At 41.4% G+C, this 18,500-nt stretch overlaps 1 protein-coding gene across 5 annotated transcripts in view; it reads left to right on the top strand.

Annotated features, from left to right (window-relative positions):
- Positions 1–18,500, top strand: part of ARFGEF3 (ARFGEF family member 3) — a 187,535-nt gene that overhangs the window by 41,477 nt on the left and 127,558 nt on the right. For 3 of the 5 annotated variants that reach the window (XM_021087441.1, XM_021087436.1, XM_021087446.1), the window contains 2 exons: positions 2,085–2,166; positions 6,090–6,221. In XM_021087441.1, coding sequence (XP_020943100.1) covers positions 2,085–2,166; positions 6,090–6,221 — 214 coding nt within the window. The other 2 variants (XM_021087451.1, XM_021087457.1) reach the window with 2 other exon arrangements.

The following is an 18,500-nucleotide window of genomic DNA, read 5'->3' as shown; positions in this document are numbered from 1 at the left end:
GCTTAACCAGTTTCATCTTCCAGTCCTTTCTGATGACCATAATGGGCACGGGGAGCAGATCAGAGATTCCCCTGGAGTCGTGGTGGGACCTGGCATTTGTCAGCAATCTCGTTCCAGGCTGCAGTAGACATTGTGTGAATGCACAAGTGGGTAAGAGGGTGGAATGAGGATCTCAGGGACTCCTAATGTGGATGGCAGAGCAATGTGGGAGACTGTTGTTTATGTGCAAACAAAATACTGCTCCCGGGGCCAGGGGACTCGGCGTTCCAGGAACGTCTTTGTTGATGCTGAATGTGGCATCCACTCTTGTTTGGTTGCCTTTGGTGAGAAATGTGTAATACATGTGCATTTTCAGCGCACAGCCACTCGACAGAGCCTTGCCTGCTCTGGGATATGAGACCATAAGAGTTTTTGACCTACACCCTTTCTCCCTGCTGCCAGGCCCTCATTGGCAGATCTGACTCCAAAAATTCAACACGAAAGTTCTTTCACAGTGAATTAATCCTGGTGGAAATTGGATTGTTTCAAGGGTTTACAGATGAAGTTCTGTGCTGCTTCTGTTAATACTCCATCAGCCCATTATTGCTCATTCTCACCTGACTTTCACCCTTCAGTTAATCTTTCTAAGCTGATAAACTGGTTAAACAAAATTGGGGAAATGAGCTATTCCTGCTTTAATTGACTGCATAGCAGCATTTGGCTTGAAACTGAGACAAGCTGATGATAATAATGGCGACAAAATTATAGCCACCTGACTGGAAATCACACAGTTGGGTAATTTATCCACCTGTCAAAGAATGTATTATATGAAAAATGGCTGTAATGTTAATCCATTGTTACATGAAAGTGGGTTAGTGACGGGAGAGGTGAGAAGGATTAAGAAGGCTAAGACGTCGAATGTTCTTTCTGATAGTCAGCATTTGTTCTTTGCGGCCGGCCTCAGGGGGAGTGTCTGGGACTCTGTCTCCATCTGTCATGGAGCTGCTGATGGACGATTCCATGGAAAAGCTGCAGGCTGGACAGGAAGCAATCAGAGCTATAATTAACCTTCTGTTTCATTGTGTTCTCCACCAGTGACCCTTATTTCTCTAAGGACGAAATCCTCTAGTCTTACCTTGTGGCTTTCACATTCTCTAAAGTTAATGAAATCTTTCAGTTTATGCTGAAAATATAAAAGAGATAAAAATGGGGCTGCTCTAATTTCAGTGAGGGTGGAGGAACCTGATAAGATTAAGTAACATTTCAGCTGTGGTGCCAGGGTAACTCTGCAGGGAAATAATGGGTTGATTAAAAGTCTTGGTCTCTTGTTTAATTATTTAGCATGAACGCTTCTTGCAGAAAATTACATTTCTCTTTACAGCCCTTTTGGTTTATTCCTAATATAATTTAGTGCCCAGTTATTTTTCCTTCAAGCTTCAAAATATGCAAGTAGCTCTCAAAATCAAGCTTTTTTTTTTTTTTTTTTTTTTTTGGTCTTTGACATGATGCCAGGTACTTCTCATGGGTCAACGTTGTTGACAGTTTGTATGCTTTAAAAAAATGTTTATTAAGAACTCATTACAAAATTTAGGGCTACCGGATGGAACCTAAAGGGTAAAGTCAAAAGTTATAAATGATTATTGAAAACTTTGGGGAGAAATTGATATTTCCATTTATATCGAAGAGGCAGAGTAGTGGTGGTGCCCTCACTTGCCAGATGAGGAAGAAGTGTAAGACATAGAAATCTATGAAGGTGGTGCTTCCTAATGCTGGACAACCCAGGTGTACTAAATGCAGGCAATTATATTACTTTGGGAAAAAGCAAAGCATGTTCATGGACTGGTAAGGGATTTACCATGTAAAAATTCACCAAAACAGCTGTTGGCGATTTCTGGTGTGTTTTCCCTGTAGCTCACCATCTCGCTATGCTGTTATTCCTGCACAGTTTCTTTTGCTGAGTTGTTTTCAAATGTGCATTTTCATTATTGAGCATGGTTTTGTGTATGTGTGTGGCTGTATTTGGGGGTGGATGTACATAAGGCTTGTATCACTTGACTGCCAGCCTTGCTGAGCTCACATGTTGTCCTTGTTTATGTGTTTGCCAGGGAGAAATGCCTGCTGCCTCTCCAGTTGGCTTTGGAATCCAAGAATGTGAAGCTGGCCCAGCATGCTTTGGCAGGGATACAGGTACGGTTCTCACGGATGCAGCAGGATGACAGAAATGGACAGACCTCTTTGGCAGCCAAGAGCAAATAGTTAATATTTTAAATGCCAGCTGTTTAAAGATCCAGATAGAAACTTGTTGGAACTGGGTAATCATCAGAGAGGATAACAGGATTTTCTTATATTTACTGACATCTCTCTGTGCACAGCCTTTGTCATCAGACAGTGACTCATGGAAACTCAGCTAAGCCCACACTAACGTGAAATATTTTTTGTGACATCCGACTTTGAGGAGAGTAAGGGATCCCAAGGGAGATACCTCGAGTTCTATACCAACTCAGATCTTATCTGCTTTCAACATATGTGGTTCCAGGAGTTCCTGTTGTGGTGCAGCAGGATCAGCGCGTCCTGGGAGCGCTGGGACGAGGGTTCGAACCCCAGCCCAGCACTTTGGGTTAAGGATCTGGCATTGCCGCAGCTGTGGCTTAGGTCACAACTGCAGCTCGGATCTGATCCCTGGCCCAGGAACTCCACATGCCACTGGGAAATCAAAAAATGAAAAAAAAAAAAATCCGTAGTTCTGTGTCATGAGCAATGATAGCACGCTGGAAAGATTTTGTTTTGTTTTCTGTTCTAGTCAGGTTGGTAAATGGATTAATGTGTTTTGTTTCCAGAATAAGATTGGGAAGAAAAAAGAAATTTGGTCTAATCAGAAAAGTCAGATTGTGCAAATGCATTTCCTTCCCTGAGCATTTGTTTTGTTTTACTCATGCATAATAGGTCTAATTTCAAAGGTGCAAAGGTGATGGCTATGTAACTATATTGATTTTTTTTTAAGTGGTTTGGTATCTAAGTGACAGGCACTGTGAAATTCAAGCCTGCGGGGAGTCCTTCAGTGTGCCCAAGGATTAGGGACTTTTATTGGCTGTCTTTGCACCTCAGTATGTACTATCTCATCCTTAATTCTTTAAGTTCAGAGAGGACCCTAATACCTTCTAAGAATTAATACATATGAAAGAGTAAGAAAATTATTACTATCCCCAGTGGATTGGAATTAGATAATGTATATTTCAATATGCAATAACATTACAATTTAACATTGTCAACAGTGTGGTTAAAAACTTTTAGAGGTCCCCTTGTGGCTCAGCAGGTTAAGAAACTGACATAGTATCTGTGAGGATTCGGGTTTGATCCCTGGCCTCACTAAGTGGGTTAAGGATCCAGTGTTGCCATATGCTGCAGTGTAGGTCCAAGATGTGGCTCAGATCTAGTGTTGCTGTGGCTGTGGCGTAGGTTAGCAGCTGCAGCTCCAATTCGATATCTAACCTGGGAACCTCCATATGCTGCAGGTATGTCCCCCCACCCCCCAAAAAAGTGAAAACAAAAAACTCTTTGCTTTATTCCAAAGTAATTGGGCTAACCATAAAAATGAGTGGGAGTTTGTTTTGACCTGCCACTCAGGTTCCCTCCTCTCTAGTAGTGTATAGATTTTCTGTTTAGTTACTTTTTAAAAATCTTCAGTCTTTAAGTTATAGTCCCTTGTTTTCAGAGGCTCACGTAATCAGGGGGACTTCACTGACCCAGTGGGAATTGAGTCTTCCTCTCAGCATCCCTTGTGACCCATCTCCCATTAACTTAAGGTGTTTTTGTTTGTTTTAAGAGCTTTCTAGACGTTATCACTTTAAGTAAAAACAGGTTTGTATGTAAACTAACTCCGGGCTGGCCCTGCATGCACTGCGTGATCGTCAAAATTCCCTTTTGAGAGAATATCTCGGAGATATGGTGGGATCAGTTCCAGACCACCATAATATAGCCAATATTACAATAGAGTGAACAACATGATTTTTAAAATTTTCCAGTGCATGTAAAAGTCCTGTTTACACTATACTGTAGTTTCAAGTGTGCAGTAGCACTATGTCTGAAAAATTGTACATAGCTTGATGAACAAATACTTCATTGATAAAAAATGTTCATGATCATTGAGCCTTTAGCCAGCTGTAGCAGTAACATCAAAGATCACTGATCATAGATGATCAAAACAAATAGTTATGTGAAAAATTTGAAATATTTTAAGAACTACCAAAATGTGACACAAAAGACAGGAGGTGAGCAAATTCTATTGGAAAAATGGTGCCTGTAGCCCTGATTGATACCCAGTTGGCCAACACTTTCATTTTGCGAAAAACACAGTACCTGCAAAGCACAGTAAAGTGAAGTGCAATAAAGCGAGGTATGGCTGTGTAGGCAAAATATCAGGGAGTCCTAAGAAAAAGGTTTGAAATACTGGTTTCCTGAATCTGCAGTGGCATTCAGCTAAAACAGGACGTCATTACCCTGGATGAATCAGCGTTCCAAAAATTCTTCATGCCTGCAACCCTATGCTGCACTGGACAAGGAAGAATTTGACAGGGATAAATATAAAACCTATCCTACACTGGGGTCTCAAAAGCCAACTGCCCCAGGACAGAATGGGAAAGAACAGCTTAATTGCAGCCCTTGTGAGTGAGAATTAGGGGATTCTAGGTGAGTCAGTGGAGACTGTGCTGAGCTAATTTGATCTGAGAATGGGATTAAATTTAGGCATTGCTGTTTCTTGTTCGGTTTTAGGCAATAAACACATTTAATTATAGAACTAGAATTCTAGAGGTGGGCATTGCTAGGTTTGGTGCAGGAGTTGCAGAGGGGCCACCAGAGATCCCCTTTCTTTCTTTCCCCTCTGCCATTTTTCAATTTTTATCATTTTAAAAAGACTAATTTTTTTTTTAGAGCAGTTTTAGGTTCACAATAAAGAAAGGACGCTACAGCACATGTGAAGCACCCCTCCCCATCATCAACATCATTCAGGATGGTACTTTTTTTTTTTTTCTTTTTTTCGGCGATACCCATGGCTTGTGGAAGTTCCTGGGCCAGGGACTGAACCCCTGGCACAGCAGTGACCCAAACTGCTTCAGTGACAATGCTGAATCCTTAACTGGCTACACCACCAAGGAACTCCAATCCTTTTTTTTTCTTTTCTTTTTTTTTTTTTAACCAAGGATGAGCCTACATTAACACATCATAACAAAAGCCTGTAAGTTTACCTTAGCACACACTCTTGGCTGCTCCTGCGTTTACCCTCAGACCTTTGAAGTGTCACATTCATTCTGGAGGCTACATGTTAAGGAGGAGACTGTGAAACCATATCACGCAGAGAACGTTTGATGGTGCCTGAGAAGTTTTTGCTTGGAGAAGAAGAGAGCTAGGTGGACTTCACAGCTGACTTCGGACACTTGAGAAGTTTAATCTGCTTGGGAAGGATGAGGGCATAGATGTTGGAGGCAGGAGGGTTTGGGTACAATCTCAGAATTTGATGAAATGTAAGAATTGTCCTCAAACAGAGGAGAGCTGTTCTGTGAGATGGAATAACCTCTGGGAAACTTGAGGAAAGTGACTGTCTTCTTGTTTAGGTTTTTGTGGGATTGATTTTCTGATGAAAATGTATTAAGATTTGTGGATTTCATGACTAATTCCTGAGTAAATGACAGCTCATGTCAGGAAGGACAAAGATAAATATGTGAAAAATCGAACTTGGCTGCCAGACCTTCTCCTTTCCTGTGACAAAGATACATTCACAACGGGCGCTGTGAGTGTGACCCTTGTGAGCTGCTGGATTCCCCTTGACACCTTCGTCTTCCATCCCCACCAACCAAATGACCTATATGGCTGCCATGTTAGAATCTCGCTTTGTAGAATTTAGAGTGAATTATCTAATAGCAGGAAAAAGTCTTTGCCAAAAAACGTTTGCCGAAGCAAGCTTGATGTGGTTTTCTTTTGAGTGGCACATAGCAGGAGTTCTTTCCTAGCGGCCTCCGGAGTAAAAACATTATCCTCAGCACATATTAAGATACAGCAGAATAAGGCAGCAGGGGAAAGCCTCTCTGTGATCACTGCCTTGTGCCTCTTTACAGAAGCTTCTGGCGGAAGAGAGGTTTGTATCCATGGAAACGGACTCTGATGAGAAGCAGCTGCTCAATCAGATCCTGAACGCTGTGAAGGTGACGCCTTCCCTCCACGAAGACCTGCAGGTGGAAGTGATGAAGGTTGGTTTGACGTGGCTCCCGGTTTGCGTCATTGGGACGGGAACACACACTGCCCTCCCGCCGTCATTGTTATCCTTAAAATGCCTCTGCCTTGTGGTCATTTGGAATATAGGGTTATTATCCTTGCTTATGTGTGCTCCAGAATTACCTGGATTATTGAACAGCAATGACAGCTAAGTGAAAAGGTACAACTTCAATGAATCGGTAAGGTTTTTGGCCTCATCCCGCTTATCAGATGTTGTTAGGAAATGTATTTATGACTTTTTGAGAGAATGTGTGTATGTAGCCGGCTTGGGGTAGATTTGATCATTTTGGGTTTCTGCCTGCCTGTATATGTTAAAAGAAAGCAAAGACCTAATGATGTTCTGACATATACTAGGGTTTTAGAGGAGTCCCTGTAGGAGAAGAAGGTGTAGGAGTTCCTTGGGAGCCATATCAGAATCACATCTTTATTTCCATCCTCATGTTACCTCATCCTTACCTCCTGCATTCTAATTGCTGTCTTCCTTTGGGGGATGGTGTCTCTTCTTCCCCCTTTCCCTTGTTTTCCTCCCTTGAGAATCACCATAATTAGGAGCCCCTTATACCATATAGAGGGTATTGTATTCTGTGGCAGAAAAGGAAAGAGATCTCTATCCCAGAACAGAACCTTGGGTCAAGTAGCATGGCCAGAACCCATGAACTGGCTTATTGGTAACGTGATCTGTCCATAGAGAAATGTTTAAGGGTAGTTGGTGTCGTGTGATGGCTGATTTCTTCCTGGAAGTGCACCGAACGATTTTTGTCTTCAGTAAGAAACGTCACTTATTTGTCTTCTCCATTCAGAAAAGAAAAGATCGACTTCAATCATGACATTTTCTCAAGGCCCTGGCCTCACCTTAGTCCTGTGGGTGGGTAATTTAGTGCAGCGATTAAGTGCTCAGACTTGGAAGGCATCCTGTCTGGGTTTGAAGCTTTGAATTCGCTTCCTAGTTGAACGTCCTTGGACAGCTTTCTTAACCACTCTGTGTTTTAGTCTCCTCATCTGGAGAAGAGGACTGTTGTGAGGGTTAATCAGGAATTTAGCATGGTATCTGCACAAAGCACGTGCTTTCAAAGTGTTGTGCGTTACTCCTCCTCTTCCTGAGGTTTTGGCCACCACTGTCTGTTACTACAGAGTCTTAATCTCAGTGGGTGCGTCTCAGAATGTTCTTACACACAGTAAACATTGAGAATCCCTGAGCTCACTGATTTTTAAGATCTCATCACCTTGAACTCTCTTTGCTTCTGGAACGTCCATTTCTGCCTTATTCTCTGACATACCTTGAGCATCCGTGCATTCCTAGCTGCCAAAGAATCTAGACCTGTCTTCCTTCTCTGCTACCCCTGTGCCGGCCTCAAGAGGGGCAAGGTCAGCTGCCATGTTCATCACTTTCCCGACTTTCAAGTCTAGTCTGTTGATTTTTCTTCTACCAATAGGTCTCCAAATACTGCAGGGTGAGCACTGATGTCCCACTAAGAGACACCTCACAGATTTCATATTATTCTGGAAATTCTCCCAGGAATACAGCTTTTTGCAGAATTACAGCAACTTGTATTAAAAATTAAAATGAGAAAGTACCCATTCTTCCAGGAACTGTGGAGGAGCAGGATGTTTGATGGTTGTGTCAACAGTAACACCTGTTTTGAAAACTTATACTTGCTTTCTAATTCCAGCCCAGTGGTGCCTTCTGCTAGCCTTGCTGAGGACAGGAGTTGACACATGTTAGCTCTACTGGAAGCCCTAGAAAGCCTGTCTTAATGGACTTTGTAATGACACCATAATAGACCATAGTAGTTGTAGTTAAGGTCTGGGAATAGATCAGACATTTTCAGCAAAAACAAAAATAATACTCTGGGTTGCCATTCTTCACAATTAGATTTCCCAAAGTTTTTAGATGATAAGGGCCTTTGGTACATGCAGCTTTTTTTTTTTTTTTTTTTTTTAATGAAAGTAGGGTTGATTTGCCATGTTGTGCAAGTTTCTGCTGTACAGCGAAGTGACCCCGTCATACATAGATTTCCCCTTCTTATATTATCTTACATCATGGTCTGTCCCAAGAGAGACATATTGTTATTTTTTAAAATTTAAACATTGGAATTAGGAAAAAAAAAATTTCAATGCACAGTAAACCTAGCCTTGAGCTAGGTTTTTTTGTGGGTTTGTTTTTGTTTGTTCGTTTTTTGTTTTTTTTTTTTTTTGTATACCTTTATTTTAGACAAACATTTTCAGCCAGGCAGCTAGAAAATTAATGATGAGATACCTACACTTTAGAGTTTTAGTATTATTAGCATCAAATGAAACTTGGGAGACAGTGGTGTGGTGGTGTATGATAGCCCACGGGGGGGGGGGGCCTCCATGATCATTTGCGACTTCTGGGACTTAAATTACTTGTTTGAGTGCAAAGATATATACAAGTTAAAGCATTGCGGTCTTAGAAGTAAGTTTTATAACCGTTCTCCATAAGTGGGGAATTTCTGTAGCAACTGCAGGCATCCTCGGGGGTTCACCCTTTTTTTGTTTTTTTGTTTTTGTTTTTTTACCATTTCTTGGGCCGCTGCCACAGCAGATGGAGGTTCCCAGGCTCGGGGTCTAATTGGAGCCGTAGCCACTGGCCTATGCTAGAGCCACAGCAGCGAGGGATCTGAGCCGCGTCTGCAACCTACACCACAGCTCACGGCAACACCGGATCCTTAACCCACTGAACAAGACCAGGGACTGAACCTGAAACCTCATGGTTCCTAGTAGGATTCGTTAACCACTGAGCCACGACGGGAACTCCCACCCTTTTATCTTGTGATTCTGTAGTGCTTGTTGTGACTCAAGTGAAAGTCCTTGTGCTCAGTTACCACATTTAAAATGCTTTACCACTTTTTCTCCCCAAAACTAGAGAGACAGACAGAGAGAGGGGGAGGGAGAGAATGAATTGGGTGAATCTTCAGAGGGAAAGACTGGATTCCCATTACATATATAGGAAGTGTATACTCATTTATTCTTGGTGCTTCTACATAACTCATTCTGATCATAAATTCTCTAAGGTAGGCATTACTTGTAAAAATTCTCCAGTCATTTTATAGAAATATTTTGTAGGAAGATCTTTTAAAATGAGATATGGTAGGCTCATTTTCAAACATCGTTCTGAGTATACGATTCAGAAGAGATAGAGCCACACACTGCAGCTTTTATTTATGTCTGTCCAGCCACAGCATAGTACATCTTTATAACACATCCTGAGTGCTGTTTTTGACAAAGCTGTGTTGTACATTTGACTCATATTTTGCTATCTGCTAGTGTTTATAAACATGAGAAATTGAGCCATGTCACATTCTTAGGCATGTGTAGCAACTGTATTAAATTCCTGGAGAGAAAATAATACAGTTCCCTCTTTTAGAGATTTCCCTGAGATTAAATAGAAAGTAGTTAATAATGAAACCCAACATTCTGATGGTAGTGTTCTCATTAATAAAGTCCCTAGACTTAAGGGTTAAAAAAAAAAAGTCAGTGATGCTTCTGACAAGTTAAATAGGGATGAGGTTAGACCACTTAGTCCAGGACTGCTGTTCATGCTAATACTGTCTAACAGGAGGTGGGAGAAAGGCAACTTTGATTTATGGAAATGGCCATGGAATCCAAATTAAAATTTTATCACTGAGCAAATAGAGTGACAGACTGTAGATGATCAGGAAGAAGGTTTCTCTGAAGATGCATTACCTTTGAAATGGATTAGTTGATGGCAGGGAGCCGCTTGATATTTAGGTTAAATACTTGTTTGCTTTGGTAACATTTTTCCATGGTGTGTGCCATTTCCGTAAATGCCATGCAGACTTCATAGGAGCCGGGTACCTAACTAATGACATCTCTAAGCAATTATGACCACCCCCCTTCTTTCTCATGGACAATCTTGAGTGAGGTTATTAACTGATACAGCTGGCTGAGTCTTCAAAGACTGAAGGGAATTGAGGCAGGCCTTGTGCCTCCGTAAGCGTGTTAAGAGATGTGAGCATTCTATCCAGGGGCAGGTCTGCTTTGTGGATAAGGATATGATACTGAATACTGAGCAAGCATTTAATGAACGTTCTGCTCTTGAACATCTTCTGTGCATCTTTACAGGATAGAAATGAATATTGGTGGAGCGCCTTCCATTTTCAAAGGAGAAATAACAGTGACCAATTATTTAACATTTATTAGTGTTAGATACTCTGGTAAATACAGTCAGACCAAGATCGCACAGCTAATGAAATGGCAGGACCGGTATTTGAACTGTAATTCAGCCTGGGGTCAAACCTGTGATCTTAATGGGTTACCTTGTCTTCTAAGTCCATCCTGAAGGACGTAGGTGGTGGTCATTAGCATCCCCATTTTACAGATGACGAAACAGAAAGGGTAATTCATGGGCTAATAAGGGGCAAAGCTAGGAGTGGCTCAAAGTCCTGTGTGTTTTGCATATCCTTCCACGACAGTGTATTCCCTCATTAGTTACACAAGCTAGGTTCAAATATGAAGAAAGAAAGTCTCTTTCTTTTTTTTTTTTTATTTTATTTTTTTATTTATTTTTTATTTTTATTTTTTTTTTAGAAAGTCTCTTTCTCATCAAATTAGCTCATGAGTTTGTGTATGAGAGAGAAAGAAAGGGAGAAGGAGATCGAGTTAGCTGGGGAAAGGGAGAGAGTATCATTTTCCATTGAGGCATTTTTATATTCTGTAGCCAAAGCCAACCAAACATCTACAGAAAATATAAAGGTGAATGACTCATGGAGAAGGAGCCTACTCTGGGTAGGGCTGGTAGACTTAAGCTTCGGGATTTCCATGTAGAACTATGGTCTTACAATGTATAAGCCTGGCAGTGTGCACCTTGGATGAGAATAAGAATCAGAAAAATAACAAAACAAAAACGGAGTTCCCAATGTGGCACAGTGGAAACAAACCTGACAAGTAACCCCGAGGTTTCGGATTCGATCCCTGGCTTTGTTCGGTGCCTTAAGGATCCGGTGTTGCCATGAGCTGTCGTGTAGGTCACAGATTCGACTCAGCTCAGATCCTGATTTGCTGTGGTTGTGGCATAGGCCAGCAGCTGCAGCTCCAGTTCAACCCCTAGCCTGGGAACTTCCATATGCCACAAGTGTGGCACTAAAAAGCAAAAAAACAAAAGCAAAAAAGAAAACCCAAAAGAATAACAATTAGGTCAAATGGAAAGATCATTTCTTTTTTTTTTTTTTTTTTTTTTGTCTTTTTGCTATTTCTTGGGCCGCTCCCACGGCATATGGAGGTTCCCAGGCTAGGGGTCCAATTGGAGCTGTAGCCACCGGCCTATGCCAGAGCCACAGCAACACGGGATCCGAGCCGCGTCTGCAACCTGCACCACAGCTCACGGCAACGCCGGATCCTTAACCCACTGAGCAAGGGCAGGGACCGAACCCGCAACCTCATGGTTCCTAGTCGGATTCGTTAACCACTGCGCCACGACGGGAACTCCGGAAAGATCATTTCTAAATCTCCTCTCAACAATGTTTTAATAGCAGAGTCTGATTATTTGGGTCGTTTATCCAAATGGTTAGTTTCCTATTCTAATTCTGGGCATTTGGCCTTCCCAGAATCCATTATGGAAGGAATGATCATTAGCAAAGTTTGAGGGTTAAATGGCTAAATTCTCTTGCCTTCTTATAAACAAGGAGAAATCCCTTCTTAGTCTAAAGCTACTAAAATACTTTGGAAGATTTGCAGCAATCTCTAGTATGAACAAAAAGTCCAGTGTTTGAGGAAAACTGTCTCATTAGGAACGTACTCTTATTGAGGGTTGAGCTGACAGGCTTACAGACATATTATTTCTGCCCTTAATGCAGGGAAGTGTCTAAAATATGTGGTTCTGTGAAGTAAATGGTTCTCAGATAGCCCGCCCTCTTCCTGCTGCTAAGGTCAAATGATGATGGTCTTTTTCCTTTCACGCATATTGAGAAAATTCTAAGTTTTCCTCCCAGGCTTCTTTACCCTTTGGTATGACTGCATTAGACGGGCAATAAAAACACGTGAAAAAGTTGTGGCTCAGCGGTAACAAGTCCGACTAGTATCCATGAGGACGAGGGTTCAGTCCCTGGCCTTGTTCAGTGGGTTAAGGATCCGCTATTGCCGTGAGCTGTGGTGTAGTTGGAGACTCAGATCTGGTGTTGCTGTGGCTGTGGTATAGGCCAGCAGCTACATCTCTGATTAAACCCCTAGCCTGGGAACTTCCATATGCCAAGGTGCAGCCCTGAAAAGCAAAAAAAAAAAAAAAAAAAAAAAAAGTGAAAAAGTAGAAGCAAACATTGAAAACTGAGAAATGTGATTTTTCCGTTAAATACTCTATGCATTATTTGTTGAGATGAAGATATTTTCATATTACCCATTAATTTCTTAAGCAAACACCACCCTTGCCACATGCCATGCTCTTTGAATACATTTGAGAGCTAGTCAGCTAGATATTTTTAAACTTTTCCCAATGATTTGTTATATAGAGGCCTTCAGTATTTACTGTGGATATTCTAAAGTTCCTAATAGAGTAATGAGATCCTCTAATTTCCTTTTTCTTTTTTCTTTCTTTCTTTCTTTTTTTTTTTTTTTTTTTTTTTGTGGCTGCCCCACAGCATATGGAGGTTCCTAGACTAGGGATTGAATCCAGGCCTGTGCTGTAACCTGTGCTGCAGCTGTAGCAACACCGGATCCTTTAACACACTGTGCTGAGCCAGGGATCGAACGCGCACCTCTGTAGCTGCAGTTGGGTTCTTAACTCACTGCACCACAGTGGGAACTCCTCAATCATTTATTCTACAAAGACCTGATTGCTTCGTATGTGTCAGGCCCTGTGCTAGGTGCAGAAGATCCTGTTTGTGAAGAAAACAAAACCAAACAAAATCTTTGCTTGGAGGCTAGTAATGGAGATAGAAATCAATGAAATAGGTAAATACACCTAAGCTGTAATAAATACAATGAAACAAAACCCTAGGAAACTAAATGTGTATTTATGATATGGCCTAATGGAGGGCAGATGAAGAGGCCAGAGAAGATTGTTCTTAAGTGACATTTAAAGCAATTAAAACTTAAAGCACGAGTAAGAATCCAGTAGACAGGAGGATAGGGTTGGAGAAAGGGAAGGAAGGCTATATTAGGATTCATTATAGCCAGGAAAAGGCAGAAGTTTTCTTTTCTTTTGCATTAACTTAGGTCAGTTTGGGCTGAACCCCATTATCAGAGACCCTTTTATCTTAAAGTTCGTGCCTCCACTTTGTGATCTGCAAAAGGGCTCCCCGATTCCTGCCAAAAAACGTCCACATTCCAGCCAACCGGGAAGAGGAAGGGGAAGGAAACACTTCTGCTTCTTTCCCATTGGCCAGGACTCAGTCATAGGTCATATGGCAGCAGCTGTAAGGAAGGCTGGGAAGTGTAGTCTTTATTTGGAGCAGCCATGTGCCCAGAATTCTAGTCTTGAAAGAGACAGGGATAGTGTTAAGAGAGAGCTGGCAGTCGGCCACAATCACTTATTGCACCAGCATCATCGTCTGGCTTCCTTCCCCTGCTAGAGGCAGCTGGTGCTTCATCTCCTCCAGCACCTCCGGCTGGTTGTTGCTATTGGTTTTTTTCCCCCCACTATACACTTGACTCAGAGGGGAAGGGATGATGATGTATCAGAGAGGTGTGAGGTTAGCTCAGGCTGGGGACTACCTGCCTTGGCTTATTCGGGGAAACTGCATTTGTAATTTCTCCAACTAGCCAGTCCTAAATTCTTGATTGCGGCATGGTGGAAAATTTCCCTAATTACATACTGTTAGTATTGTCTTTATTCCTTTGGTGCCTACCAGAGCATCTGGCCCATGGCTTACTAATTGCTTGCTAATTTAGTTATTGACTAATGGAGGAAATGAAACACATGGGGTAGTTTTCAGTGGCCCCACCAGGATAAATGACGAACAAAACACCTGAAGTTGTGATTATAGATAATCTGAGTTCAAAGATAAGAAAGATGGAGTTCCTGTCATGGCACGGTGGAAACGAATCCAACTAAGAACCATGAGGTTCAGATCTGGTGTTGCTGTGGCTGTGGTCTAGGCTGGCGGCTTCAGCTCTGATTAGACCCCCTATCCTGCGAACCTCCATATGCCGCGGGTGTGGCCCTAAAAAGACAGACAAAAAAACAAAAACAACAATAAGAAAGATCAACATGGATTCATACTTTAGAATTAAAGTAACCTCATACATCGTCAGATCCATCTTTTTATAGGTAAATTGGTGTGGTTCAGCTGCTTGGCTGGGTTTACACATTTGTTGATAGCAGAATTGCTTTTTCAGCCATTTGTGTTTTTCCATAAAGGCTTTGTAGCAAGGCTGGGAGTTGATCTGGTATTTGGATGTGTGGTTTTTGATAGGTGGAGAAGAAAACTGTGCATATTTCTGTTTGCAAGGCTAATGTGAGTAATATGTCTTCTGAAAAAGAGTGAAACATAATGAGAGGAAAGAAATCTCTTCTTAAAGTAGGACTTCATTGAGGAACGTTTAAGTGGTCAAGTGTGCTTGCAAGAGTGAAAGAATGGCCTGGTGTAACTGTCCTATGAAACGATCTTGTTACTTTTCTTTTCAAAATACCCAGTAGCAGAGTGGTAAGAGAGTCCTTCTCGAGCTAGAATGCCTGGTGACCTTGGGAAAGTTGTTTATCTGTGCATCAATTTTCTGATCTGTAAAATGCAAACTATATTAATATATTATTATTTTATAGTCAGTCTTTAATAAGTTAATAGAAAAGAAGTACCTAGAACAGTGCATGGTATAGCAGTCAGTGTTAGCTTTCATTTTTCATTTTCATTTTTGCACTTTCATTTTTTCATTTTCATTTACTTTTATTAGAAAAGAATAAATGTAGCATCATGATAAAAGCAACACCTCGGAACTCACTCAAATTATGGTCTAGAACACTAGAAATACCACTGCTTTATGCATTTCTTCATATCTCTTTTCTTCTTAGCCTCCTCCTATACAGTCTATAATAGGGTAATTTTTTTCTATAGTTAAGGGAGTAAAAAAGCCATGTTTATTTATGATTCCTAAAAAAGGACCTCATCATTTTTACTACTGCTGAATTGTAGCTTCTTTGCCCAAAAGAAGAATTTTGTAAATTATTATGTGTAAATTATACACCTAGATATTTTTAGGATCCTAACCATTAGCCATGATCCCACAGTCTGCAGGAAACACCCACCATTTATCTGTGCCAATAAGTTCCTTTTTTGTCCTACTAGGCGTAGTTCATATCATTTGGATATTCTAGATGAGTTTTATAATTATTAAATATTTAGCATGTAGGGAATCAAGTTGTCTTTAGCCCTTTATAAACTGTTTTGAGGGTCTTGATTGGTCATGTCTATAAGCATTGAGTATAAAACTATCAAAAGCGCCATATGTATATGGGTCTGAGATGACACACCCATTCTACAGAGGCTCAGAGGGAAAGAGGAGGTATAAAGGTGCTATCTGAAATACACAGGTGAAATCTACTTCTTAAAAATCTAGCTGTGAGATCAGGTCCAAATAAATTTGTTATAGTTAAACTAGAAAAGATAATTCATTGGACTTTTTTTTTTTTTTTTTTTTTTTTTGCCTTTTAGGGCTGCACCTGAGGCGCATGGAAGTTTCCAGGCTAGGGGGTGAGTCGGAGCTACAGCTGCTGGCCTACCCCACGGCCACAGCAACGTGGGATCCAAGCCACGCCTGCGACCTATACCACAGCTCACGGCAATGCCGGATCCCCGACCCACTAAGCAAGGCCAGGGATCAAACCTGCAAACGTTATGGATGCTGGTCAGGTTCCTTACCACTGAGCAATGACGGGAACTCTCCATTGGACTTTTTTTTTTTTTTTTTTTTTAAGACTTTATTTCATTGACTGTGAATATATTTTCATTACCAACAATATGTGAAACTTTATGGAACTAAAGGCAAAACCAAGACAAGGATTTATAATCTAATAGGGAAAAGATAAAGATATACACTGTTACCCTAATTCAAGCGAGTTGTGTACGTTGTAGCAGAAGAAAAGTTTACGGGAAAATTCAGAAGGAGAAACCACATTCAGCTGGGCAGATCACCATTTCAAGGAGGGGATCCTATTTGAGTTAGATTTTGAAAGCTGTTTGGAATTCAACTAATTCTATTGGGAGGGAGGCCATTCTTTTCTTGAAAGAAAAGTCTTGGAGATGCAAAAGCACAGGTGGAAACTGGGAATAGTGAGGAATAACAAACGCTGAGCCAGAAGGGGAGGGTGAAGCAGATTCTTCAGGGCCTGGTCAGGGGAAGCAGGTGGGAGGCCGGAGAGACTGGGGAGTCTTCAGCGTGAGCAGAAAAGTGTTCAGAGCTGAGACCATGAAGGTGCAGGGAAGGGGGAGGGTTTTCGAAGGATACTTGGGGAATCAGCAGAACCGAGGCAGAGGCACCGGTGAAATGGCTTATTGTGAAAGCCAGGTCCGTGGCCCCAGGAGGGGTGCCCTGCAGCTGAGTGCAGAAAAGGGCAGCTGAGGGCACTGAGCAGATTCCCAGCAGCTGGTGACTGGCAGTGGGGTAGGCAGGGAATGGGTGAGAAGGGGAGAATCCAAGATGATTACACAACTTGGAGCTGGAGATTCTGCTGAATGATGGGTTTCAAGGGGCTAACTTAGGGAGCGGGTGAGTGTGTATTGTCAGATATCAAAGAATTATAATAATTGAAAGGAATAATTTAAAGAAATACAAGAAGCTTCACATTACAGGCTTTCCAGAATAGGAAAAAGTTGGGAGTTGCTGTCATGGCTCAGTGGAAACAAATCTGACTAGTATCCATGAGGAGGCAGGTTCCATCCCTGTACCCACTCCATGGTTTAAGGACCCAGTGTTGCTCTGAGGTGTGGTGTAGGTCGAAGACGCAGCTTGGGTCTGACGTTGCTATGGCTCTGGCGTAGGCCGGCAGCTACAGCTCCGATTCGACCCCTAGCCTGGGAACTTCCATATGCCATGGGGGTGGCCCTAAAAAGCAAAAATAAATAATAATTTAAAAAGAAAAAGTTCTTTGTAAATCCCATCACTCTGATTTTTGTATATTTGTTCCTAGTCATATCTATTTATATGTTTACAGTCATATTCATTGTGTATCTGGGATTTTATTTCTTGCTTTTCACTTAACTATAGATTATAAGCATTTCTCACATGGCTGTATTTATCCCTTTAAAGATTTTTTTTTTTTTAAACCTTTTGGTCGCGCCCACGGCATGTGGAAGTTCCTGGGCTAGGGATTGAACCTGCACTACGGCAGTGACGTGAGCCACTGCAGTGACAGTGCCAGATTCTTAACCCACCGTACCACAAGAGACCTCATAAGGATCATTTTAATGGTTGCATATTTAAGAATTTTAGAGCAAGAAGAAGTGTTAGCTGTTTACCATAGTAAAGACTTAGTATGGTTAATGTGATTTTCATGAAATTGCATATACTGATTTCTCATGTTTATAAAATGAAATTAGGGATTGACTTGGGAGAAACATCAACTCTAGAAATACTCGTGAGATCTCTAGTTAGAGGTTAAGTGTTACGCAAGTTTGCCGAGAGAGAATTTAGAGGAGAAAGAATAAGAATAAGAACAGGTTGTTTATTTGTTTAAGTGAATTGGCTAAGTTCATTACAATTTAATATTTATGTATTTTTTTCTGTGGATCTCACTGGTATAGTATTTCCTAGAATTAGGTGCTAAGGGCACAGGCAATGCATGTAATGAATATTAAGCTTATTACTAGTGGCAAAAAATAAAGGCCGGAGAAGAACCTGAGGCAGGGCCATAAACCAATAAATAATTTGAATTGTTTTCCAAAATGGGGACTCATGAGCTCTAGAAAAATCTTCTCTTGACTTAAAAAAAAACTCAGAATAGCTATTTGCCAGAATTTGGGCAAGTTAAGCCAGAAAGTGATTTTTGTAATGACATCACCTCAGCTGAGATAAATCAGTTTAAGTCATGAGGTAGATGTTTCATGCCCTAAAATAATTTGACTCATTTTGGGGAATCCAAATAAAGATTGGGGTTGTGACTCAACCACTCATTGTTAACCCCAGTCCAAGATCCATGAATCACAGTGAAGGGTCAGTGGCTCACCCTGGGTCCCGGCTGGAAGTCCTGCATCCCAGCTGGGAGGACTTTTGGAAGCAGTGTGATGTCCAAAGTCTCATTTCTATCCACAACTGTGGTTATATGGGTTGTAAATGACCTCAGAGTAGTT

This window comes from Sus scrofa, chromosome 1 (assembly GCF_000003025.6).
Source record: "Sus scrofa isolate TJ Tabasco breed Duroc chromosome 1, Sscrofa11.1, whole genome shotgun sequence".
Lineage (NCBI taxonomy): Eukaryota > Metazoa > Chordata > Mammalia > Artiodactyla > Suidae > Sus > Sus scrofa.
This window is presented reverse-complemented; position numbering and strand designations above follow the sequence as displayed.